Source organism: Adiantum capillus-veneris, chromosome 6 (genome assembly GCF_014529385.1).
Source record: "Adiantum capillus-veneris isolate H3 chromosome 6, ASM1452938v2, whole genome shotgun sequence".
Taxonomy (NCBI): Eukaryota; Viridiplantae; Streptophyta; class Polypodiopsida; order Polypodiales; family Pteridaceae; genus Adiantum; species Adiantum capillus-veneris.
In genome coordinates this window covers 19,923,938-19,951,432 of record NC_140936.1, presented here as the reverse complement: position 1 = coordinate 19,951,432, position 27,495 = coordinate 19,923,938, and the positions used below count along the sequence as shown (strand labels likewise).

At 45.6% G+C, this 27,495-nt stretch overlaps 1 protein-coding gene across 1 annotated transcript in view; it reads right to left on the bottom strand.

Moving 5' to 3' along the window:
* LOC147455224 (long chain acyl-CoA synthetase 6, peroxisomal-like) overlaps nucleotides 1-26,567 on the bottom strand; it is an 83,284-nt gene extending 56,717 nt beyond the window's left edge. Inside the window, exons 1-5 of the mRNA XM_086514057.1 lie at nucleotides 26,349-26,567; nucleotides 25,221-25,271; nucleotides 25,079-25,139; nucleotides 24,923-25,000; nucleotides 24,758-24,829 (exon numbers count right to left, since the gene is read on the bottom strand). Coding sequence (XP_086370183.1) covers nucleotides 24,758-24,829; nucleotides 24,923-25,000; nucleotides 25,079-25,139; nucleotides 25,221-25,271; nucleotides 26,349-26,433 — 347 coding nt within the window. The 5' untranslated portion in view covers nucleotides 26,434-26,567. The remainder of the gene's footprint in view (nucleotides 1-24,757; nucleotides 24,830-24,922; nucleotides 25,001-25,078; nucleotides 25,140-25,220; nucleotides 25,272-26,348) is intronic.
* Between the last annotated feature and the right edge of the window lie 928 nt (nucleotides 26,568-27,495).

The window sequence follows — 27,495 nt, the reverse complement described above, 5'->3', positions numbered from 1 at the left end:
AACTGAGAGGATCAATCAGACGTTAGAGGACATGCTGAGAGCCTATGTCTCTCATAGGCAGTCTGACTGGGAAAGGTATCTTCCACAGTTAGAGTTTGCCTATAATAGTAGCAAGCATTTTGCTACTGGATTTAGCCCGTTCATGCTGATGTATGGATTTGAGCCTAAACCCCAATTGCTATTGGCTTAGAGAAAGTCAAAGAACGCCACGCTCGTGACTTCCTGTATGACATGCAGGAAATGCTCGAATTGGCTAAGGATAGTATAAGAACGGCTCGTGATCGAGTCACTACTTATGCTAATCAAAAGAGGTCTCCAAGGACTCTAGATGTGGGACAATGGGTGAAGATATCCAAGGATTCCAAGACTATGCGAACAAGAAAGCATTATAAGCTTTCAGCTAGATATTGTGGTCCATTCTCGATCACAAAGAAAATTGGCCAAGTTGCCTACAAACTGGCTCTTCCTTCGGATGTTAGTGTACATCCAATGTTTCATGTCAGCCGCCTTAAAGTAAAATTGGGCGAAGCCGATGTTGTGGTGCCTATCGAGGAAAATGTATGGCAAGATATGCAAACTGCGTATATTCCTCGAGAACCAGAAGCAGTTTACTGTTTTAGATCATCGTACCCGTCATTCGCGCCAAAAGGCTTATGACAAGTACTTAATTAAATGGAAGGGTCAATCTAAAAGGTTTGCTACTTGGGAACCTGTTAGAGCTTTGAAGGCTCAGTATCCCCACTTCATTGAGGACATCAATGGTTCTTAAGGGGGAAAGTATGTTATGTCCCGCTCACAGGAGAGGGGATCTAGCCCAGATGCCGTCGGGATGGGCGTCCAGTGTCCAGGCGGACGTAGTGTAAACACGGCCAGTGTGGCCGGCCATTATTATAGAAGGGAGGCCAAGGCCTCATTTGCAATTATCGACCCCCATTGGCAGAGTGCCAGTGGTTAGCCCTCAAGGCTAGGAGTGCGCGAGGTCACCTCGAGGAGGTGAGGCCGGGTGGTATGGGACGCTCGGTCTTACAGGTACGCCTACGTCCTCGAACACTGGCCCCAGCACGGGGGGGAGCTGCTAGATGGTGCCTATGGTCGGGTGGTTCGTCCGACGCGTATCTGTAGGCGGTCCGTGTAGCCGGGAGATCCTATCTCCTCGTTCCAAGATGTCACGTGACACATCCAAACCTATGTATCCGTGGACAAGCTACAGCATGACCAGGGTTCAGTTGAGTCAAGTCAGTCTAGAATAGGAAGTGATCTGGCACTTTTGTGAGTCTGTTAGAAGACCGTGCATGACCAAACACTTAGTGTAGATGCATATCCTCTGGTTGCACACAGCATGATCAGAAGCATTCCCATCAAAATCCATCAGAATCCTTCAGGGAAATTTTCCAGTGCATTTAGCCTATTTTCCCTATTTTCCAGTGCATTTAGCCTATTTTCCCTATTTTTGAGATTTTTCACTTATTATTTTATGTGACTTTTGTTGGAAAGTAGGTAGGGCAAATTGGGTAAGATAATATATAAGCAAACCAAGGCTAGCACTAATTGGCAAAAGAGGCAGCAGGAGCTTGGCTCAACAGGCAACTTCTCAAGCAAGATTCCCCCTTGGTGGCGTTTTCTTCTCCAAGCAAGAAACCACAATCTCTAGCATTTTCAGCAAGATCCATCATCGCCATCAACACCCTCGGTACCTAGCGTTTTCAGCCAAGCATCATCGCCAAGACTCCCCTTCCCGAGCGTTTTCCATCAGCAGATCTTCATCACCATAGATCCCAGCCTTGGCGTTTTTCAGCAGGGCACTGTCGCTCTCCTTTCCTAGCGTCTTCAGCATCGCCACAGCCTCAAGATTTCAGCCATTAAGAGCCAGCCAAATTCAGCCCCAAACCAGCGTTTTTGGTCCCAGCAGAATTCAACCCAATAGCGTTTTTGGACAGCAGATAAACGTGCATCAATTTCAGCCCTAGAGTCGGTCTCGTCATCCCCGTCGTCGACATCGACATAGCCTAGACTTGCATCAGCATCATTGTATCAGATTGTGCAATCAATAGTAGACCACTCTCGCCATCGAGAGTGGGGCCTTCGGAGGAGGGTTTACAACGTCTCTGTGTCGTATTCTCTTCTCTCTCTATCTCTCACCTTCACGCACCTTCACGCACAGTGTCTATCCACTTTGTTTGTGATCACTTGCACTCTCTCATTAAAGATCGGAAGGCTCTCCCTTCCCTAAGTAAAAGGAACCCTTGAGCACAGTTCGGAGCACTCATCTTGAGCAAAGTTCAAACATTCATTCCGCTGCACTTTACAATCAAGATGTGATTTCTCACAAGCATGATGATTTGCATGAAGATGATGTGATCAATCACAAGAATGATATGTTAGTTGATACTTTCTCTAGTGAAGCTAACCTCATTGCAGATTCGATCAATCAGGAACAACCGATCTTGGCTCTCGATTTGAGGTCTACAGAGCCCCCTCAGGAAGAACCAATCTTGGCTCTCGAGCCTAGGTCCAAAGAACCCTCACAGGAAGTATCATGTGTTCGAATGATTAGTCAGCACGCATTGTTCGAGTGTTTCATTCATGATCGTTTCCTATATTTTAGTCAGCGTCCTTATGTGATCTCTTTTCAAAGGCATGCCCTATTGTACGTTGAGCACGATTCCCTTACGAATGAGCACGGATGTATGCGGATGATTCATGAAAAGATGAAATGTTTGCATTCAAGGAATTCACATTCCATGTCTCTTCCTTGGCATGACACAGTATCAGAAAAGAGCACAAGAAAGTATGAGCACCAAGCATGGGCATTTCCGTTGTGAATGGCCGCAGTTGATTGATTTAGATCAGCAAGACAAGATTCGATCTCATTGTTTGCGTGTGTGTGGTGAACAACTTGGCACTCCGTCTCTTTGTTCATCTACATTGCATGCACAGTCTTTTAGGAAGACGAGATTTTTCCCAATCACTTTACATGGAATGGGTATGTTCATGTTTTTGTGTTGGAAGTGGTTTCAGGAATTTTCAGCCTTGGAGATTCTTGAAGAAGATGGACCTACAGCCATAGACAAAGTTGAAGCATTGAAGGAGCTACATATTACTTTGTCGCTTTCGGCACGGCCCAAAGAAGCAAGCATTGCAAACCTTTATGAAGTTCAAGTATTGCACAACCCACACCTCAGAGTGGGCCGGCGAAGATTCCTTCACAGAATCCCAAACCCTGTTGGGATCTCCCTCGACACCATACAGTTCGGTACCAATACCTCACTTTGAAAAAGAGAGGATGTCACGTGACACATCCAACCCTATGTGTCCGTGGACCAAGCTACAGCATGACCAGGGTTCAGTTCAATCAAGTCAGTCTAGGATAGGAAGTGATCTGGCACTTTTTTAAGTCTGTTCGCAGACCGTGCATGACCAACCACATAGAGTAGATGCATATCCTCCGGTTGCACACAGCATGGTCATCAGTATTCCCATTAGAATCCATCAGGGGAATTTTCCAGTGCATTAAAACCTATTTTCCCTGTTTTTGACATTTTTCACTTATTATTTTAAGTGACTTTTGTTGGGAACTAGGTAGGGCAATTTTGCTAAGATAATATATAAGCAAACCAGAGTTAGCACTTTCTGGCAGAAGAGGCAACAGGAGCATTCCTCAACGGGCCAATTCTCAAGCAAGAACAAGGACCCGTTCAACCTGGCGTTTTCAGCAAGAGGACTCCAGCGTTTTTCAGCCCTGCAATAGGCGATTCTGCATCAGCAAATTTCAGCCTCAGCCAACGTTTTTGAACCAGCAGCTTCAACGTTTTTTGGATCTACTATCCAACGTTTTCAGCCAGCACTCAAGAGTTTTTCCAACCCTGCAATTGGCGTTTCCTGCACCAGCATTTCAGCCAGCAGCATAGCGTTTTGCACCAGCATTTCAGCACCAGTATCATAGCGTTTTTGCAGCCTATGATCAGCGTTTGAAACAGCCATAGATCAGCATGGACCAGCGTTTTTGACAAGGATAACATCAGCGTTTTAGGGCAGAAAATTCAGCAGATAGAAGAGCACCAGACCCACGATTCCAAGCAAGAAAGACAGCGTGTTTTAGCAAACAAAGTCACAGTAGCAGATAGCGTCGTCGTCGTCATCACCGTCGTCCTCACAGCATATAGTTTCGACATAGCCCCATTTAGATTTGCATCAACATTTTGTACCAGATTGTGCAATCAATAGTAGACCACTCTCGCCATCGAGAGTGGGGCCCTGGAGGAGGGTTTGATAACTTCCCGGTGCCGTATCTCCTCTCTCTCTCTCTCTCAATCTCAACACCTTCACTCACAGTGTCCATTCACTTTGTTTGTGTCCATTGCACTATCTCATTAAAGAACGGAAGGCTCTCCCTGCTTTCTAAGAAAAAGGAACCCTTGAGCACAGTTCAGAGCACTCATCTTGAGCAAAGTTCAACATTCATTCCGCTACACCTTACACATTGATGAAGAGGTGGGGCATTTGATCAGGCTGTTGTGGCACTATATGGCAGGGTGTATGGATGCCAGTCTGATGTGGCAGTGCGAATGCTTTTTACGCTAATGTTTATGAGAGCTTCCGAAAACAATTTTTTGAAACTGCTTTTAAGGTGTTGCTTTTAGCGTTCAGGTGTCTATAAAAGGGTGGTCCATGTGCCAATTGTAACATCTATCTTGAAGCATCAATTGTAACCCACAAGTCAGTCACAAGGTGGTGAAACAGCAAATACTTGGTGAACTTAACGAGAGCTGAGAACTGGGGACAAGACACAGTGGACCAGACTTCCCCCCCCTCAAATGCAGTGATCCCTAACTCCTAAGATAGGTGCCCCTTGAGATACTCCTTTATTGCTTCAAATCTTCCTAAACTGCCAGGAAGAGCCACTCATATCCACAAACTCATCAACATACTAGAGCTCCCCCAAGGCCACATATCTAAAGGCACTGTGGTCCAGCTTTTACAAGTCGCCTTGAAAAGAAACTGCCATCAAAAACTGACCCCCCAAAAGCCCTTAAAAGTCAGCACTTTCATAACTGGTCGAAAAGCTGACCCGCATCCCAGCTGTCACATCATCACGCATCCATACTACTGTATCAGCATGACGTACAACTGCCCGAGATTTGCGCCCAAATCTCGGCGGGATTTCCACTGGCTACGCTCACATTCGGTCCTCCTTTCCGGTCCAGTTCCAGATCAGCTCTTGCTGCTCCTTCCCATCCAGACAAGTCATGCCACAATCACCAAGTTTTGACATACGCCCGTCCCCCCCCCCCCCAAAAAAAAAAGGAGCCGAGTAATTTGCCATCACTTACGCCTGAAAATAGTCAACAAACCAAGATTCAGAAGACAGCGACTCCATGCGAGCATGCATTTGAGTATCACTCAAAAGACAATACAATCTCAAGGCATGCACTAGCACAAAGAACACACAACAATCACGTTCACCTCTTAGTTCACATCGAGATCTCAGACATAAACTGTGATCACAATGAATCATTTAGTCATCACATCCAGGCCTTGCTGACCTCTCATAGATGTCTCGCTGACCTCCTTTAACTATAAGTATCACCCTATTGGTGAATAGAGACAAAATGTTGCCAACATTCCATCTCACATTCTCAAACAAACATACAATTTGGAAGAGTACACGGTTGTTCGAACACCTCAATCACACAATAAACATCACAAATCATTGTAATCCATGTACCATCAACACATCAGTATCTCTATAATATCAGAGAAAAATGGTTACTCTTATCTTGATCTGTTGTTGATATGTGACAAAGGGGCGTAGTTTACTGGTCGTAGTAGACTCACAAAAAACAATGGTAAGAACAATAAGAATGGTAAGAACAGTAACTCTTCTAGCCAATCTTCCTCTAATTCTTCGGAAAAGAACTCTAACAATGAATCTAAGGGCAAAGCTAAAGCACCTGCAAACCTAAGCTAACCCCGGATGAAAAAGCCGCCCAAGGAATTGTAGGACGATACATAACGGCTGAAGAACAAGTGATTTATGCTAAGAAAGGTAGATGTTATCAATGTCATGTCAAGGGTCACATTAAGAAGGCTTGTCCTAAGACAGCCCCACCTAAAGAACCTAAGGCACCCACAGCAACCACAAGCACTTTAATGAACCAAGCTGAATTTTGTCATGTCTCTGACACACACATTGATGAGTCTCTCATGAAGTGTTATGGTCATGTAAAGGGTCAGCGTTTTATCATATTGTTGATCCAGGCAGTATGCATGATGTGATTAGTACCTCTTGTTGAGAGAGCCCGCCTAGAGGTTAGTCAGAAATCTCCTCTCGAGGTGTCTGGCTTCGCTCCCGGTATGGACTCTCTCATCACAAAAGAGTGCCTTGATGTGTTGTTTACAGTTCAACAAGCTGCTTTCTATAGGAAATTTCTCGTGTCTCCTCTTTCAGGATGTGATATGCTTTTGGGCATTAGATGGTTTCGTGAGCATAACCCTCTCATTGATTGGGAGGCCAACACTCTTAACATTAAATGCCAAGACTGACTCTCCCATTATCATCGCGCTGAGGAGGGTCCGCATTCTTTGCCTCTCATTTCTCATGTGCAGGTAAAGCGTGAATTACGACGAGGAGCACAAGCGGCATTCATCTAGCGGCTCCAATTTCCCAGAGTATTTAGGCTCCAAACAGGTATTCAGATTTGTTTACCAAGTTTCAGCATCTCTTTTTGCAGGATGATCTTCCACCCTATCTCCCACCCGAGCGGCTGGAGGACCATCGCATCGAGCTTATGGAAGGGTCACAGCCTGTCAGTAAGGCTCCCTACCGTTTGAACAAGACACAGGAGGAAGAGTTAGAGCGGCAACTCACAGAGTTTGTGGCTCGAGGATTCATACGCCCGAGTGTAAGTCCTTTTGCTGCTCCTATTTTGTTTGTCCGCAAGAAGCATGGTTCGTCTCGTTTGTGTGTTGATTACAGGCATTGAACAAGATGACCGTCAAGAACAAGTTTCCAATGCCTCGCATTAAGTATATCCTTGATAGGCTCAATGGGGCAAAGGTTTTCCGTAAGGTCGATCTCAAGAGTGGATACCATCAGGTACGGGTATTCAAAGGCGACATCTTCAAAACCGCTTTTCGCACAGAGCCAGGGCAATGGGAGTATGTGGTTATGCCTTTTGGATTGACAGGTACATTTAATCGTCTCATGGTAGGCCGTTTCGGCGATATGGTCGGTGTATGTGTGCTCATCTTTCTAGATGATATTCTCATTTTTTTTGCATCGTGGGAACAACATGAAAAGGATGTCGAAAGGATACTAACCCGTTTGGATGAGTGTCAGTTGTACATTGCAGCTAAGAAATCTGAGTTTTTTCTCGCTGAAGTTACTTATCTGGGTTATATCATTTCTGAAGAAGGCGTCAAGCTAGACCCCGCAAAGGTGGAACAGGTACATAATATGCGGATTCCGAGTTTGGTAAGCAGTGCAACCCCGCTACCTATTCTCGATGGACCTTTTCAAGATATTTCCATGGATTTTGTGACTAACCTTCCACCTAGTTTGCATTCAAGGAACACTCAATGTTTGACAATTGTTGATCGTTTCAACAAGTTTTGCATGTTAATTCCTTGACAGCACAAGATGTAGCACGGTTGTTCATAAAGCATTGATACCCCCTCTGTGGTTTGCCAAAATCAATGTTTCAGATAGGGATGTTAAGTTCACGTCCAATTTTTGGCGCGCACTCTTTGAAAATTTTGACACTAAGTTTAATTTTTCATCGGCTTTTCATCCACAGTCAAATGGTCAGACAGAGATTTACAATCGGTTGGCTTTTGATGTTTTAAAGTCATATGTGCATGATCAGCAGTCTCAGTGGGAGCTCTATCTCCCATTGGTCCAGGCTATTGGTCAGTCAAATGCCTGATGCCAATGCTAAAAGTCAGTCATTGGATGAGATTTCTGAGAGTGTAAAGCTTCGGCTAACCAAGGCTCGGGAATCTTATTCACGGCAGGCTAATAAGCATCGTCAGGATGTTTCGATCAAGGAAGGGGATTGGATGTATTTAAGAATCATGAAGCAATGTCTTAAGCAAGTTGGAAAGAAGTGTCCCAAGTTGTCTTTTCGAATGTATGGTCCATTTCCTGTCATTAAAAAGATAAATGAGGTTTCAATGAAATTACAATTGCCTAACTCATGGTCAATGCACAACGTTTTTCATGTTTCTTGGTTGAAAGTGTTTAAGGGAACGCCTCCGAAGGACATCTCAGAAGAAGAAGAACCGGAGATCATCGATGAAGCTGACGTCATGGAGCCGGAGCAAGTGTTGTTGCATCGGTTTCGACATGGTTCGTGAAACAATACTTTTTGAAGTTCAAGGATCGAGGAACCCACGAAGCAATGTGGGTCGACGAAGAGTTTTTTAAAGATTATCCAGAGTTGTTGGCAGACTAGAAGAAAGCCATGCACTCGGTACCAGTACCTCACTTTAAAAAGGAGGGGATGTCACGTGCACATCTAACCCTATGTGCATGTGGACAAGCTACTTCATGACAAGGGTTCAGTTCAGTCCCGTCAGTCTAGCTTAGGAAGTGTTCTGGCACTTTTGTGAGTCTGTTCGCAAACCGTGCATGCCCAGGCACTTAGAATAGATGCATATCCTCTGGTTGCACGCAGCATGATCGTCAGCATTACCATCAGAATCCATCGGAGCATTTTCCAGTGCATTAAACCTATTTTTTCTATTTTCGCCATTTTTCACTTATTATTTTGAAGTGACTTGTTGAGAACTGGGTAGGGCAAATGAGCCAAGGCAATATAAAAGAAAACCTAGCGCTAGGCTTATCTGGCAGAAGAGCAGGAAGTGCACAGGCAAGTGAACTTGCACCAGGCATCTCTCGCTCTCTCTCAAGCAAGAACCTTGAAGACCTGGCGTTTTCTCCAAGCAAAAGCCAGCGTTTTTCAGCAGCCCTTTGACCAGCGCTTGAAGCCCTGCAGATCAGCGTTTTGAAGCCCTTGATCAGCATTTTGAAGCCTCTGTCAACAGCGATATTTAGCATATGTTCTCAGCGTTTTTCAGTCAACAACAACAGCGATTTCAGCCAGGATCCATAGCGTCTCTACAGCAGAAAATTCAGCGCTTTTATACAGCATGAATCAGCGTTTTCAGCAGCACAGACGGCAGTAGATCCCGCCCTTCCAGCAGTTAGCATTTCAGCCTCGTAGTCACCGTTGACCCCAACCTAGACGCACTTTGCATCAGCATCTTGTACCAATTTTGTGCAATCAATAGCATAGACTTCTCTCGCCATCGAGAGGAGGGCCTTCGGAGGAGGGTTTCACAACTTGTATGGTGTGGTATTCTTCTCTCTCTATCTCTCAGTCTCAGCACCTTCATTCACAGTGTTTAGCCACTTTGTTTGTGACCACTTGCACTCTCTCATTAAAGAACGGAAGGCTCTCCCTTCCCTAAGTAAAAGGAACCTTGAGCACAGTTCGGAGCACTCATCTTGAGCAAAGTTCAACATTCACTTCCGTTGCACCTTACAAGGCATCATGTAGTATGTACTATGTAGCTACTAGCATCAATAGGTGTGTGTGTGTATATATATATATATATATATATATAGAGAGAGAGAGAGAGAGAGAGAGAGAGAGAGAGAAATGAAATGTTATATTAACGTCTTCAAAAGGCCATAGTGACCTATGAGACCAGAAAGTTACAAGGTGGTGGATCTGATACAAAGTTAGAGTAACAAAATAACCTAACAACAAGACAAAACAAAGACATATACTATGGGATCCTAGATTGGTCGATGTGAGCTAAGCAAAAAACTAAGCAAAAATGGACGGCTTATAGCTGAATCACAAAAGATCTAGCATCAGTCGTTGGCGAATCTCATCAATTTCCTCCATGGTTAGTAGTCTGACCGGGCATCGTGCATGCATGGCCAGCGTGCTCCAAATCTTCTGACATAGCCTCCGTCGATGCTGTGTAGTCCTTCGCAGTCGTGGGCGCCTGGATTTCCCCAGTTCAATCGCTCGGTCGATCAGATGCCTCTGGTGTGAGACGAGGGGGAGCTCTGCTGTGGGAGTGGCTCTTGCGGCTATCCCGTGTCTGCTATGAAGAAGTCTGTGATCCGTCTTTGAGACTGGCTAGCCTCGCCATTCATCACGCTCTCTCTGTGTCTGCGCAGCTCGAGCAAGAACAAACCCAGGCATATCTGATCTTCGTATCCCATTACTCTTGAGAGTGGTCCAAAACCCTCTCTGAACAAGCAATGGAAGCGGCCTCGTATCTCGTTGTAAACGGGGCAGCGGCATGTATAATGCAGCTCTGTCTCAGGTTCCATGTCACACAAGGGGCATGTCCTGGCCTCTACTGGTACTCCGCTGTATCTCCCAGTTTCAATCCGCAGCTGGTGAGACGATGTGTGTAACTGGCCAATAGCACATCGTATCCCATGAGACAAGTGTGTATCCATGTATCTGGGTCTCGTCACAAAACCATCTTCCGTAAGCTGGAGAAGGTGGTCTCTGTAGAAAGCCATCTTCGTGCCCAATTCTTGTGCTGGTTGTATCCATGTCCTCCTGGTGTCTAGCTGGGTCAGGTCTTGGCGGATGAGCTTGGTGATCTCCGACTGTGTAAGAATGAGAGATGGTGCATCCAATGAGTACTGAAATGGTGGCAGCCTGTCTATGCTGAACCCATGCGCCTGAAACCATGATGTCATCTCCCCATACCAGCATGTTGTATCTCCTTGTATGGCTAACTGTCGAGAGGACTCAAGTGCTATGCGAGCATATCTGTCTCTAGGAAGTTCCCATGTGCGGTTTATGAAGGAGACTGATCTGGTGAGCACCTCCACCACTAGTGGGGGGGCCGCTAGCTCTGCTCGGATAATGGCCCGTGGTACTGATGCCTTGGCTCTAATGAGCCGCGAGATCATAGAGACGAGAGGTTTCTCCATGTTCCCCCATCCGTCTGTGCGACCCGGCCTCCCGTGGTGATCCAATGAAGGTCCCCATATCTCAACCCCATAGAACAATGCTGAACCCACCAAGGTGTCAAAGAGCCAGAGCTTCGTCCGGGGCTCCTGAAACTGAACTTGCGAACACATTCTCTCCAATCTACCCAATGCTGCGTGGGCTCTAGTCAGTCTGGTCTCTGCTGTTCTTCTGAGTGAGAATGTAGGTCTGCTAAAAACCACTCCAAGGTAAGTGTACGCGTCTGTGTACTTCACAGTCTCCTGGCCGTATGTGAATGTAGGTGCTGACCTCCTGATCCACTGTGGGGTGGTATTAAACACCGTAACCTTGGTTTTACCAAGCTTGACAGACAAACCACTTTCGTGGGCAAACGTATGCAAAGCATCCAATTGACGTTGCATTCCCTCTGGGGATTCGAAGATCAACACAATATCATCAGCATATAACAAAAGTGGAATCCATGTCCCTACTAGCTGTGCACCTTTATCCCCATCGCTGTCAATGTAGTCAGAAACCTCATCCACATACATACCGAAAAGAGTAGGAGAGAGCGGGCAGCCCTGCTTCACCCCAATAGTGGAGTGAACTGGTGTAGAAAGTCCCTCCGGGGTGCGTACATGCCCTACTACTGATCTGTACAATGCCATGATCCCCCAAATGAGCTCTGTGGATACTCCCATTTCCTGTAATCTGCGCATCAATCTAGCTCTGGGTACTGTGTCAAAAGCTTTGCGGAAGTCCACAAAGCTACAATAGGTTCGTCTCCATGAGATCTGCCTTCCTCGATGATGGCCCTGAGTGTCAAGATATGGTCAAGAGTAGAGAAGCCTCTCCTGAACCCTGCCTGCCCAGTTGCACGCATTCCTTCCCTCTCTGCCCATCTACTCAGCTGTTGCTCAAGAATGGATGCATACAACCGTGCCAGTGTGTGCCAAATCATAATAGTGCGATAATTCCCAGGCTCCATGGGGTCTCTTGACTTGAAGATAGGTACGATCGTAGATAGGCTCCAAGTGTCCGGTAGGCCCTCACACATGGCACGGTTAAACATAACTGCTAGAAGCTCTGCTTAGGTCTTTGGCATGCATGAAATGCTCAGCGACTAAGCCATCATGATCATATGCTCTCCCAGTCCTCATCCTGTCAATAGCTTTCTTCACCATCTCAGCGGTGAAAAAAGCACATGCGTGTGGGCATGGGTCGGGGGGGTTGGGGAGGGGGGCTGTCCAGGTACTATGTACAAAGATTATGCGTACTGACCCCAGGTCTCTGTGGAGGAAATAGCAGGGGGGGGGGGGGGGGGGGGACTGCTCATGAAAGAGCCGCCACGCCTCACGCGAGTCCTGACTCAAGAATACCTGATATAGATCCTGCTCGAGTCGAGCCAAAAAAGCCCTCTTCTTCCGCCGTACCAGGCGTCGGAAGTCAATCTGTGACTGTCTGTGAGTGACGTCCCCCAAAAGCACCTCCCTCTGAAGTCTGGCGGCACTCCTTATCGTACCAACTGTTCTGAGGCATGCTCCCTGATCGGCGGCTCTGCTCAGGCTGGGTGTGTGGGTATGCTTCTGCTGCTTCCTCATGTAATGTCTGTGTCAGTATAGTAGTTAGCTCCTCCACAGGTCGCCCCGGGTTCTCAGTGCATAGGCGTCTGTAGATCCCGTCCATGTATACAGAATCCGTCTCCCGTGTAAATGTGTAGCGAGTAGGGGCTGCTACTCGTGGCCTGTGTGCTACATTGAACTGGAAAGAGATGGTCATCGACACCAGAGCATGATCTTCTGCTACCTCGACCGGTCTGGGCCCAACTGTGAGATCCTGGATACTAGAGATGAGATTCGATTGTGCTATGACATAGTCCACTGTGCTGGCTCCATGCCTGTGTGGGAAGCATGTAAAACCTCCCGCAGTAGGAAATCTCTGTAGGCCGTTCAAGATGGCCAATCCATGTGCAGTGCCCATGTCTATCAGGTGTCGCCCATACTCAGTATATTCCACATCGTGTGATAGTCTGGACAACACCTAGCTCTCTTAGCATCTCCTCTGAAGTATCATAAAACACTGCCTGGTGATGGGCAGTCCTAGCATTGAAGTCCCCTAGGATGATAATGTCACCATCCCTAGAGAACTCCCATATGTCATCATCCAAAATAGAGAAAGGGGATTGTCCTCTGGGTGATGCATAAACTAATGTACTCGGGGGAAAGTAGCAAATAGCTAGGTAGAGATATCTACCTGTCTCTGCTTTCAATCTCACCCACATGTACCTAGCCTGCTCATCCCTGCGGGCTATATGTATCAGTGGCTGCAGATCCTCTCTAAATTACACTGCCACTCCCCCCGAGCCCCACCCTCTGTGCTCTGAGCGTGTCTCCTGTCTGTAGGCTGTCTCCCACCTGTATCCACTGATGTGAGGCATGGATTGCCCAGGGGTCTCGTGTGTCTCAAAGTAAAAGATGATGTCTCTTCCAGTAAAGCTATCCTCAAAAGCACCTACATCAAGACGCATAGATCCTTTTCCCCTTGCCGCTCTAATCTCCGGCATTACTTCCTGCATATGAGCAATCTACGAGAGGGTGAGATCATCCCCGAGAAAGATGCCAGTCTCTTTAAGAGTTGGTCTTTTCTTCAAGAAGGACTTCTTCGCTTCCATGGAGGGAAAACGGAGGATGAGTGCTCTTTCTTTTGAGGTTTCTCCACTGCTTCCATTTTTCTTTATGTTGCCCACTCTCCATGCCCTTGTGTGCGTCGGCTCATGAACCCCCATCAAGGCTGTGAGTTCTTTTACTTCTTCGTCCACATTGCCTTTGTCTTTAAGACCGCAAATTCTCACATGTAAAGTGCGCACCCGTCTCCTTTGCTCCTCCTCTAGTGTCTGATTAATGATAGTGGGTGTGGACGTGGGCGTTATCTCCTTGCCTTTTCCTTTCTTGGCCACCTTGATCCATTTCTCGGCTTCATCCGCCTTCTGTTGAGTTTTGGTAAGAACATCTACCCAAGAAGTCGTCATTTCTTTGTGTTGCTCTTCTCCCTCTTTGATGGCCCGTACTTGCTTCTTGATTGTGTTGATTTCTTCGATTACTGAGGGTTGCAGTTCGCCCTCTTCCAATGTGTTTCTTGATCGTGCTTCGGCGAGATCTTTCTTGAGCGACGCAATCTCTTCCTCTTGAGTCGTCACTCGGTCTTCCAGCGTACTTATCTTGCTCTCTTGGATCAGCAACGTCCTTCGAGCATGTTTATTGTGCTCAAGAGATTGCGGTTCATCTTAGTAATGATCTCCATCATTTCCTCTTTGCACTTTTGAATGGCATCCTCTAGGGGGTCGGCTTTAACGTTCAGCTTCCTCATGCTTGATCGACGTCCGCCAAGGAGTCACTAAACGTACGTGTGCACCCACACTAGCAGCGGGCGTGGTAGCTGGGCAAGTGGGGGAGCGTGAGGCGGTATGGCAAGGGAGGGGGAGCGATAGAGTGCAGACGAGAGAGAGAGAGAGAGAGAGAGAGAGAGAAGAGAGAGGGGGGGGGGGGGGGGGGGGGGGGGGAAGGGGGAAGGGGGAGCATCAAAAAGAAATAAAATGATATATTAACGTCTTCAAAAGGCCAAATTGACCTATGAGACCAAGCTGATACAACATAGTGAATTTGATACCATGTCCGGAAAAAAAAAAATGACTTACTACGCGTAGAAGAAAAGAAGGGGGGGGGGGGGGGGGGGGAGGGGGGGTTGCAGAGGCAGCGCGAGGGGAGGCGGGGCAACGCAGGGGTAGAGAGAGAGCGGGAGCGGGAGGGTAAGGCAGCGAGCAAGAGCAGGCGCGAGCAGCACAACAGGGCGAGGGGGGGCGGGGCACAGCAGCGCGGGAGCACAGCAGCACGAGGGGAGGGGGAGGGGAGCACAGCAGCGCGGGAGCACAGCAACGCGAGGAGGAAGGGAGGGAGGGAGGGAACTTGGAAGGGTGGGGTGGGGGTGGGGGGAGAGAGATGGAGACGTGAATTATGAGAGATTCAATGGGAGCTTGAGAGGGAGAGACCCATCGGAGAGAAGATGGAGAGGCAAGACTCTAGTCTCTAGAGCTTGTCACTTGAGAGCTAGAACATGGAAGCATCGAGAGCTTGAGAGCGTTGAGAGCTTGTAGTTGTAAGTGTTCGAGAACAAGATGTAGAGGCATTGCTTAAATAGGAAGAGGCTAGAGCATGAGAGAGGGAGAGCATGGATGATGACTCTTCATGAGTGAGAGAGAGCGTGGGAGAGAGGGAGTGTCATTAGAATTTAGGTTACATCATCTCACATGGATGATGGGCTCTAGCATGTCTTGGCTCTAGCACATGCCATATGATCCAATGTGGTGAAAATGCGCTCCAAAATGGCTCCAAAACCTGTCTACAACATTCACCAGTCAACAGTCAAAATACTGCCAATGGTCATAAACGTCTGGAAATTTTTGAACGTACGGAACGCATTAGACGAACAGGACGGAACGAGACGTTTCGTACGGCGTCTCGTTCCGTACCGCTTACGAGAACTACCTTGCTCGATAGAATCCCTTGAAACTTAGGGCTGATGCAAAAGCGCAGCAAATTGAAACAAGTTACCACGGTGAAATCTCTTTTAAAAGCCGTCCGAAGCGTGTCATAGGTACTGCCTGCTTGCCCTTATACCATTAAGTAAGAGAGAAGCACATGCGTGGGGGAAATTTAGGGTTGACTCTAGCTACATAAAAAAGCTACCTTATTAGAATAGTGATACATGGCATAAGAACCTACCTCATATATGAGCAAAATGGACTAAAAATGTTTATGAACGTGAGACACCTGGATTGCCACCATATGGTGGTGACATATCTCAAAAGTCTCAAGAGATGCAAAGAATAATTAGAGACAAGCATTGCTAACGAGTGAGTTTGGCATAATATGAAAAGGCAAGGCTTAAAAATATAAAAAGGCAAGACTTAGAAATATAAAAAGGCAAAACTTAGAAATATGAAAAGCAAAGACTCACGATTCCTCCATGTGAATCCTTCACCCGCATATTGAGAAATCACAAGAGATCTTCCGAAGACAGAGACTCCTTAAAGATACCTTCAAAAGTTCAAGACCTATCCTTGTGGGGTGGAAGAACCTGAAGAGTTCAAGGATCACAAGGATTTGATCAATTATTCAAAGATGCTTTTGGGCTTAGATAAGGCTTAAAGCTCTATACATAAATTTTGAATAGTTGATGGCATGGTTACGTCATACTATAAGGTGGATGCTCACTAAGGTGGCTCCACATGGCCTTCGGATAGACAATCATATCAAAAGAGACACCAGTTGGGACAGTGCCCTCTCATGAGATCCAATGTGACACATGTTATATGCATTCAAAATAAGCACATGATTTGACATTATTCCATTGAATTTGGAACGTGGAATTTTTCAAAACGGATTTTCAGACACACTCAAAGTGTCTATTGCAAGCTTAATTCCGCAGATTCACACTAACACCACGGCATAGGATACAAGTTACATGTGTGAGGCCCGCGGCAGAGGAGTGGAAAATTGCTTGTGAGCATACAGTTACATGTTTGAGCCTGTGTCACACACGGAGGGCCGGGCAAGGCAAACAATGCGAAGTTTGGTGGCATGCCTTTCACATGCAGGCGGACAAGGAGCAAAATTGTATACCTTCACCAACCATGGCAATGAATTAGATTATATACAATGGGGGTAGAGGTGCCTCTTATAGAGTACTTTGGGCGCCTCATGTACCCCCTTCAGTAAATTGCCCTACCCAGAATCATGTCAAAGTAAAATAAATACCTACTAGAAAAATTAAATAATGGGATCACCCTAGGTATTCACATAAACTTTAACATTGCCCACCTAGTTGTGACACGCAGTTAGCATATGGCACGAGAGGTTTACCCAGTTGAGACAAGCTCAACAGTCCTCTTTCAATCTCTTCAGGTATTGTGGGTGGCAAGGAGCGTGACGATCCTCTCAGAACTCCTCCCAGCTAAGCGGGAGGGTCGTCAAAAAAAGTGGCTTCATTGGCCACTTTATGAGCGGTCGATCCATCCACTCATCCTTCGAGGTGTAGCATAACTCGTGAGATGCATCAAGGCTTGAAGAACCTTATTATCTTTGGACCTTTTCACAACAATTGAATCCATCTCTATTCTTATCGCATACTTCCTAAACGTTATCTTCTCGAGAATTTTTTCATGGCCAAGGGCCTTTAAATATGAGCCAAGGGCTCATTCTCTGGCACGCTCCTGCGTGGAGGTGCAGAGTCTGGAGTATCGGCGTTGTACTGAGTTTAAGCAATATAAAGCAATACCGAAAGGGGCGCCAGGGTTTGGGGCCAGTGCTCTCTTGGGATGGAACTCCACCACTCCGCGTCTCATGTGTCATACATCTCTTTTAGTTCAGTGTTATTTGAAGTGCTTAAAGTTGTTCAATCAGTTCTTTTCTATTGTTGACACGTGGTGCCTGCCCCCATGACGCCAAGCTTTTACCTCGACCTTGTTGAAATGAGCTGGTCACTTCTAACACCTATTCCGGTGTCACGTGCACATCTAACCCTATGTGCATGTGGACAAGCTATCTCAGGTCTAGGGTTCAGGTTAGCCTAGGAAGTGTTCTGGCACCTTTGTGAGCCTGTGCGCAGGCCGTGCATGTCCAGGAACTTAGATTAGTTGCATATCCTCTGATTGCACACAACATGATCATGAGCATGACATTCAGTACCCATCAGGAGTATTTTTTAGAGCATAGAACCCTTTTTCCCAAAATACACATTTTCACTTATTTATTAATAAGTCACTTTCTTTGGAAAAGTAAGTAGGGCAAATTGCTAAGGAAATATAAAAGAAACCCAGTGGTCACTCAATACAAGCAGAAAAAGCAACAGAAGGAGCTCCGGCAACTTGCACTCCATCTTCTCAGCAAGACCGGCAAAAGACCATTACTTGAAGAATCTTCGTATCCCGAGCGGACTTATTAGCCATTCCCACCCTTACTTCATCGCGCATCAGGCGCGCTCCCGTCTTCACCGCTCTGTCTTACAAGACATAAGCCATAAAGAACACAAGACATTGCGTTTATGGATTCAGCAGAATACTTGCAGTTTCTCCTGGATGAGCTTCGCGACATTTTTTCACGGCATCCTCAGCAAAACTTCCGATGCTTCAAAGTTTTCAGCAGTTTTTGAACTACATGTTACCCCCTCTGATGCTCCAAGTGGTACCTCCTCCAACACCAAAAAGTACGAGAGCTTCCAACCGGCAACCTTCCCAGCCATCTGTTCTAATCGGGGGAGTCTTCAAGAATATGGTGCAGCCATCTAACCTTGACCTTGTGCAATCGCCATTGCCCCCACCACCACTGCCACCAGGCTACAACGGTTGGAGCCCATATGGATACCCTTACTATCCGTACCCGGGATAGGTGCCTAACCAACCAAAAGATTTCAAGGATGGCGGCACGACAATCAAATCTTTCACTTTTTCTGGGGTGAAAGATACGAAGAAAGCATTGCAGTTACTACAGCAATTCGACAACATCTATGCTCTGGGGAACTATACAAAAGAATCCAAGATTTCTCGAGCAACAGGATTTCTTAAAGATAATGCTATGCAGTGGTGGAGTTCAATCGCGACACAAGCACATGCTCCAAGGACCTCGCAAGCTTTCAAGACACTCTTTGCACGCAATTACATGACTTCTCTCTTTGAAGTCCGGATTTTGGCAGAGTGAGGCAACTTGAAAATGCTTGCCACCGAAACCATGGACGATTATAACCAAAGGTTTCTTGACGTGTACCTTCCAGCGTCCTTTAGGTTCATTCCCTTGGAGGCCCAATGCGAGCGATACACCATTGGACTACCATCACCAGTGCAGGAATATTCTCTCTCCAAGCAATTCTCCACCATGCAAGAGCTTATGGACCATGCCGCGGTCGGCTACAAACTGATGAAGAGAAAGCTAGAGTTTACCACAGAAGAACCTCCGGCCACTAACCACAACTCTCGGCAACAACGAACAAATTCTCTGGAGTCTCGTGAAAATCAACCGCAAAGGCCTCGTTTGACGCCTCAACAACGAGACACCTTACTACAAGAATGCCGATGCTTTGGATGCTTTCAAACAAGGCATAACCATTCTAGTTGTCCCCATCGCATTGATAGACCAACGGACCCAACGCCCGCACCAATGGTCGACAGAACCCTAGCACCACCTCCAGCTAAGAGAGCTAGACCCGCTATTGGACTAGTCCCTGATATCTATGGCATATGCCTTGAGAGTATCAATAAATTGTGCCGAGCATAAGGAAAAATAAATGGCTTTAAAGCCCTTATTTTCTTTGACCCGGAGCTAAAGAGAACTTTATCCATCCACAATTCTTGAAGCAGATGCACTTTGATTATGATGCACAGGGTGGAGAAATTGAATCCGAGCTAGCCACAGGGCAAACTCAAAAAGTGGCACCGCTCGTTGGTGCTCTTCCAGTCACTATCCAAGATTATCATGGAAAAGCTGATTTTCACATTATGAAGTTGGGCAATTGTGACTCTCTTGGACATGCCTTGGCATGACCAGAATGATGTGACTCTTAAGGCTCGGAACCGAACCATCACTGTGATGCAGAAGGGCAAGCCAGTCGTCCTCAAAGTTCGGTTGTCTGAACAAAACCCTGAATGAACTCTCTAGTTGTTTTATAGTTAGATACTTTTGAACTCTGTTTGAGAAAGTATTGTCTGAAAATTTGTTTGAAATGGATGGTGTCTGTTTTGAACTTGAATTGTGATGTGCCAACCACTAAATATTCCTTATTGGATGAGATACTTTTGAGAAGTCAACGACCCAGGATATCAAGAGTTCCGATCTGGAATGAGACTCCTTATTGGATGAGATTCTTCTGGGAAGCCAACGACCCAAGAAATCAAGAGCTCAAATTTGGATTGAGAAAGTAATTGTCCCTCAGAATGACCCTCGGAAATGTTTGAGCTAACTTGAATTGTTTTGCAAATGTTGTAATCGCGAACGATTACTTTCTTTCAAAAAGGGGGGATGTCACAAACTGCTGACGTGTCAAGCCATTGAAGAACGGAGCCAACCTGCAGATCTCGGCTCAAAGGCCTAAACTCTAAGTGAAGAAGCTGAAGCAACATGAGAAGTTTTACCGACTTACAAAGTCTTGCCGAGTAGCCTATTTCTAAAGAAGAAGAAGTCCTACCAACTTATGGGACCCCGTCCGATGGGGCCCAAGTGACATAAAGGCATTAAAATATAGGTGGATCCAGCGCGCGCACACACACACACACAAAGAGGCTAATTTGCGAGCAGATGATGTGGCAGCTGCTATACCGATATCCGGATTTTACGCTGACTGCTGACGTGGCAGATTGTACGGAATCCCACGTTTTCCGCTAGCTGCTGATGTGGCGGAGCTGTACGGATTTTTGCTTTTGCGCTGGTAGTTTTTGGGCATCTGCTTTTGGGCCAGTTGCTTATGAGTTTATAGCTTTTCATGTAAGTGCTTTTCAAGGCCAAGGGCCTTTAATGTAGAGGGCTCATTCTCTTGCATGCTTCAATGTGAAGGCGCAGGGATTGGAGTACCGGCATTGTACTCAATTGAAGCAATATAAAGAAATATCGAAACGGACGCCAATGTTTGGGGCAAGGACTCTCTGGGGTCGAATTCCACCACTCTGCATCACATGTGCTCTCTCTCTTTCTTTTCATTTGTTATTGAAGTGCTAAAAGTCTGTTCAATCTATTCTTTTCTATTGGCACGTGGTGCCCATCTTGTGACACTTATTTAAAGGCTCTTTTATTAAAAAGCAGTTACATGAAAAGCTTCAAACCCAAAAGCATCTGGTCCAAAAAGTACTAGCGCCAAAAGCTGCCAGCCGGTTTTGTGGAAATCCACACAACTGCCACGTCAGCATGTCAGTGCGAAATCCAAGATTTTATATAGGCTGCCACGTCATCAATTTTTTACGCATTCTTTTGAGTATGTTTATGCTTTATTGAATATATTTATGTCACCCGGGCTCCATCGGACGGGGTCCCATACATTGATAAGACTTCTTCTGCTGCTTCTGCTTCTTCAATTGCTTCTTCTTAGGGTTTAGACTCCTCGGCCGGGATTTGCAAGTTGGTTCCATTCTTTAGTGGCTTGCCACTTCAGCAATTTGTGACATCCCCCCTTCTTGAAAGAAAGTAATCGTCCACGATTACAACATATCTACAAAACAACTCAAGTTAGCTCAAAAAAAATCCGACAGTCATTCCCATGGACAATCCAAGGACCATAAGTTTTCTCATTCCAAATCGGAGTTCTTGATTTCCCGGGTCATTGGCTTCCTAGAAAATCTCATCCGATAAGGAGTCTCATTCCCGATTGGAGCTCTTGATATCCTTGGTCGTTGACTTCCCAAAAGTATCTCATCCAAAAAGGAGTCTCATCCAAAAAGTATCTCATCCAAAAAGGAGTCTCATTACGAATCGGAACTCTTGATATCCTAGATCGTTGACTTCCCAGAAGTATCTCATCCAAAAAGGAATATTTAGTGGTTGGCACATCACAATGCAACACAAATGCTCACATATGCATGTTACAAGACACAACGAACGCCACTAAGCACTCCCCCGAGACAGACGGTCTGCAGTATGACGACTACCTCGTCACTTCCCCTGCAAATAACCTAAAAAGGTTCGGGCCATGAGTTCAAAGGACTGATACAACCAAACGTTCCCCAAACCGCAACATGCATCCCTTGGAGGTTCAAGCATACAACCAAACGCTCCCCAGACATACCGTTGGCATCGTTCGGAGGTTTTCCAATATACAACGAAACGCTCCCTAGACATCCCACTTGCGTCGTTCCGAGGTTTTCAAGAATACAACGAAACGCTCCCCAGACATCCTGTCTGCGTCATTCCGAAGTTCAGACAATACCAAAACAACATTTCTCACTACTTCACTCGGTAGTAAATCACCAAGCATTGAATGTCACAAATTAATGACGTGGCAGTGCTACCTGAACACACACACACGGCAGAGCTACTGACATGGACAAACAGTACGGACGCCCGTGAGACACGCTGACAGGCTGTAGACGCCTATGAGACGCGCTGACAGCTGCTAACATTGCAGAACTGTACAGAATTCCGCTTTTTGCACTGCTAACTTTTTATGGCAGTTTTTGGAACAAGTTGCTTTTGGGACTTTTTGCTTTTGAGTTTACTGCTTTTGGGGCTCTGCTTTTGGCATCCCTTGTAAGAATAAAAGAGCCCTAAGGGCCTCACTCTTCAGAGCATTTGGACGCAGAGTCTAAGCAGAGGTCCCGCGGGCAGTTGTAACTTTGCTCAAATTGTTAATATAAAAAGAAATACCGAAAGGGGCGTCAGCTTTTGGGGCCACTACTTTTGGGCACGTAACTACGCCAAGCCGTGCTGTCTCGAATTGAACTGTGATCTAAAGTTTTGAAGTGTTTAAGTGAATCTCTCTCATGTCGCGACAAATTCTAGACTTGGGGTGCCCAAACCTGTGACATTAAAACCAGTATTCAAACCAGAGTCAAACAGTTCAAATTGGCACCAAGACAGGTTCAAAACAGATACCATCCATTTCAAACACATTCTAAACAAGATCACCAAACAAGTTCTCAAACAGATTCAAACTTAAAAAGCAATCTCGACATCAATCGAGCTCGAAAAGTCGACTGACTTTCCATCCTGAAACTTGCACCAAAAATTAGGGTTAGGTTCCTTCCATAAAGTCGTAGCCGATTGTAGCATGGTCCATTAGCTCTTGGATAGACAGTGTCCCTGTGGCGGTGATGGTAGTCCCGAGACATAGCAATCTCACTAAACCTCCGAGGTTATCAGCTCAAGAAGAGACACCTCAGCGAGGTGTCCAATCAAGTCGTATTCTGCTAGGATTTCTCTGGCAAGCATTTCACGATACCCCACTCTACCAGAAGCTGCATTGCGAAGAAAGATATCTGAAGGCATATAACTTTGGGCAAAAATTTTCTTAAAAGCTTACCAACTCCTTGGAGTGTGCGGCTTGGTAGCTATAGACATCCACCACTGCATGGCACTGCGTCTGAGAAAAACGGCAGCTCGCTCTGCAAGTGATCTTTATGGCTTATGCCCTGTAAGACAGAGCAATAAAGACAGGAGCGCGCCCGATACGCGATGAAGTAAGGGTGAGAGTGGCTAATAAGTCCGGGGTCAAGACACGAAGATTCTTTAGAACTTCCAAACGAAGATTCTTTAGAACTTCCAAACGAAGATTCTTTAGAATTTCCAATAAACTTTGGAAGCGCCAAAGTGCTCTGTCTGCTCTTTCTTAGGACCGGTATGCTTTCTGAAAAACACACGCCTAAAGCTCTGATATCACTGTCACGGGGACAACGGGCACCACGACGCACGTGCCAATGGAAAAGAACAGACTCAACAACTTTAAGCACTTCAAATAACAACCAAACTGAAAGAGATAAAAAGTGCACGACACACAAGACGGGGAGTGGTGGAGTTCCACCCCAAGAGGCGCCCCTTTCGGTGTTTCTTTATATCATAGTTACCAGGAACGGGAAACCGGACCGGGAACGCGGAACGGGAACGCGGAACGGGAACGCGGAACAAAATGCCATTCCCTGTTACAGGTACTCACGTTTGAAACACGGAATGGGGATTCGGAACGGGAACTTGGAATGGGAACGAGGAACGGAGACCTGAAAACGGCCATTCCCTGTTATGCTTTATATTGCTTGAACTCACTACAATGCCCGTACTCCATCCTCTGCACCTTCCCGTAGAAGCATGACAGAGAAATAGGCCGTGGCACATATTTAAAGGCTCTTGGCCTAAAAGCAGTTACATGAAAAGCTGCCAACTCAAAAGCAGCTGGTCCAAAAAGTACTAGCGCCAAAAGCTGCCAGCACGTTTTGAGGAAATTCGTACAGCAGTTACATGAAAAGCTGCCAACTCAAAAGCAGTTGGTCCAAAAGCTGCCAACACGTTTTGAGGAAATTCGTACAACTACCACGTCAGCATGTCAGCGCGAATTTCAGGCATTCGTACAGCTGCCATGTCAGCATGTCAACGCGAATTCGGGGATTTCGTATAGGCTGCCACGTCATCAGTTTTTTTACGCATTCTTCTGAGTATGTTTCTGCTTTATTGAATATCTTTATGTCACCTGGGCCCCATCGGACGGGGTCCCGTACATTGGTAAGACTTCGTCTGCTGCTTCTGCTGCTTTTGTTGCTTCTTCTTAGGGTTTAGACTCCTCGGCCGAGATCTGCAAGTTGATTCCATTCTTCAGTGGCTTGACACGTCAACAGTTTGTGACAAATTCCATGGGTACACTACTCCGTTCCATAGACCATTCTAAATGGTGTCATTCTATCTTCTCCCTTCAGTCTCTTGTTCCAACCTGTTTCGATACTGATTATTCAATTCTCGAAGGTTGTAGTAGCATATAGTGTTGATTTATCCAACTACTGGTCCAAAGTGACAACAGCTTAAGAACAATAAACTGTTAAGTTAAAGAAACCAAGAGTAACAAGAACCAGGTAAGGTATGGAGGAGGAAAGGCCATCATACATGAGTTCTACGATTCAAACGATCGACAAAACTAGCCCATTAATTGTATCCCATAATTATCTTTTGCAATAGCAACTACCAAATATCACTGTGAAGCTCTTGGTCGTTTTAGTTCCCTTGTCACAAGCATGTCAAAAATATGTAAGCTGTCCATTGTTATAATTAAGTACTTACTCTCCAACACTGCCATCTTCGCGAATCCTTGAGCCAAGGTACTTCAAGTCTTGAAATTCCTTTATAGAATTCCTACCAAATATCCAGAATCAGCACACATCCCATCAGATATCAAGACTCAACAGGCATAACCACCCCCGTAAACTAATCAAATAATCAACTTACAAAAAGTTGTCATGTAATGTTCTGATCTCTGGATGATCCAGAAAATGATCAACAAGCTGCAATGGAGATCGAGCTGACCTACAATTTTAAACAATTATGAGCAGCCAGTGGGGCCATACTAGATTTTCTTAAGGATCGATCGAATGAATTACTTACCTAAAAACATTCCAATTACCAGCACTCAGCTTTTCTGGCAACACAACACTATAGCCTTCCTCTGTTCCAAGAAAGAAAAATTGCTTATACTCGATCTCCAACTAAAAGGAAAATTATATATGCTTAGGTAGACGAGGATTACTGATAAAAAATTCTCCCGCTGTTGGTTGCAGGGATAGCCCATTGATTTCTCCTAAAGAACAAGAAGCTAAGCTTGTAAATCTCAAACTCTTCTCCAAGCTTTCTTTATCAGACCAGATCCATTCATTGCATGATTGAGGTGCATAGAATTGTAAACGAAAATGTATATTTCCAGCAACTGTCTTTTAATGCATGATTAAGGTGGATATAATTGCAAACAAAAATAACCACAACAGAGCCCACGACATCATTCACGGGTATATCATTGTCAAACCACAAAACCATGCTAAGAATAATTTTTTTCTACGACTTTTTCAAGTCCAATTTTGGACTAGACAGAGTTCAATTAATCAAAATGTGGCCCCTAACATCAAAAAGTGGGACAGCCAGCATGGCCAGATAATTTGCAAATTTGAATAGAGCCTCACAATGGCATCCAACCAGTATTGCTGAATGCTAGTCAGTGTCAGACTGGACATGAGAAACTATGAAACTTTAAAAGTTGTAACATTCGAGTTGAGACTTTACGTGTATGTGGTTTGCCCTGAAGCTTTAAAAAGTCCTGATTGTCTCTTGTTAGGCCAATCTCACATGGTCAGAATTAAAAACAAGATGGCTAGAAGAATACAGAAATCCTGACACCTTGAACTATGGTCCTTCCAAATTCAGATATGTTCGAATTGTAAGAGCAACAAACTCGGAAAGTATTTCGGTTCAGATACATCAATAAGTATAACATACACACAGTGTCGGATTGCATGAATCGATCACTATTACTGTATAAATGAAAGCAAGCATTTTCTCCAAAATATGGAAAAAAACAGTCAAATTTTGACCCCTCAAATAACTGCAATGGATTGCCCGCAAACGCAACGAGGTCATTTGACAGAAATGGAACAGGAAAACATCAAGTTTGAATGTTCATAGCATAGTTGTGCTGCTAATACCAGCAAAAAAACTTCCAGAACAACCCGCCCTCCCCCCAACCCATCCTTCTTCCCTTCCCACAAGTTTGAACACTTGAGCTACTGTTCTTTCCAAAATATGAAAATGATAGTCAAACATTGCCCCTCAGACGAAAGAATAAACAGAAACACACAGGTACACACAGACACGAAAGAAGCTTTACTTGCTGGAGGCACGGGCTGTAAGTGGGCGTTCATAACTTGAAAGCGGCGACGAGCAGAAGAGTCTGATTCCATGTTTCGTGGCATGAAACCCCTTCAAATTGAAAGCTGCCCGCGATCGCCCAACTCAGGTGTTGATGCTGTAGATGATATTGATGCGCGACAGATAGCTACAGCAATTAAGCAGCGCTTTTTTCCGCCAGAAATACGGTACCGTGCAGCGAAATCAGCATTGGTTCAATATATACAGTGGGCAGGCCACCTAAGCAATGATGCAATAAGGCAAAGCGTCTATCCTTGGGCTTAGTTAGCCAAATTCACGCACTAGTGACTAAGAAGGGTTTCGCACGCAGGAGGCCTTGCTGCCAAGAAAGAAGAATGAGACAGGGGTTTGTGTAACTCCGCCTGTTTTGGTAGAAATACCAGGTGGGGGGGGGCAGTTAGAGTTTTCTAGAGATGAGGTTGGCAATGGAGGTTAATCCTTGCCTGGTGTGAATGGCCTCTAAGGCCCCGTATTGCACAAGCACACCTTAGACAACATCAATGTGCTTTGAAACCATGGTCTCACACAATTTAGGTAATTCCGCCGGTTTTTTCTTTTTTTTTTGGGGGGGGGTAGAGTTTTCTAGAGATGACGCTGGCAATGGATGTTAATCCTTGCCTAGTGCGAATGTCCTCTAAGGCCCCGTATTGCACAAGCACAGCTTAGACAACATCAATGTGCTTTGAAACCATGGTCTCACACAATTTGTGAGACTAATTGCAAAACATGTGACAACTAGAGCAAAACACCATCCTGCATGGAGCTTTTAGGGGCTACAACTCAAGCAGTGTATGTGCTAAAACAAGAGGCTAGTGGCCCTCTTGTAATGGGAGCTACTAGAAAAGAGAGGATAAGGATCCAAGATGAGCTCAAAAATAAGCCTTTCGTTAGCAAATCAATTGCAAATTGCTCTGCAGTGTGCATCACTAAAATGCTATAAGTATTGCATATTTTCAAAAATATGAGATGGACTACAAGGTATCGTCAATCCCCCATAACACCAAAGAGGTTTGTTTTCCACCTCCTCGGCTCCACCCAATGGGCTCCTCGCTCCCTTCCAAGAAGATTCTTTCATGCATAACACAAAAGAGGTTTATTTTCCACCT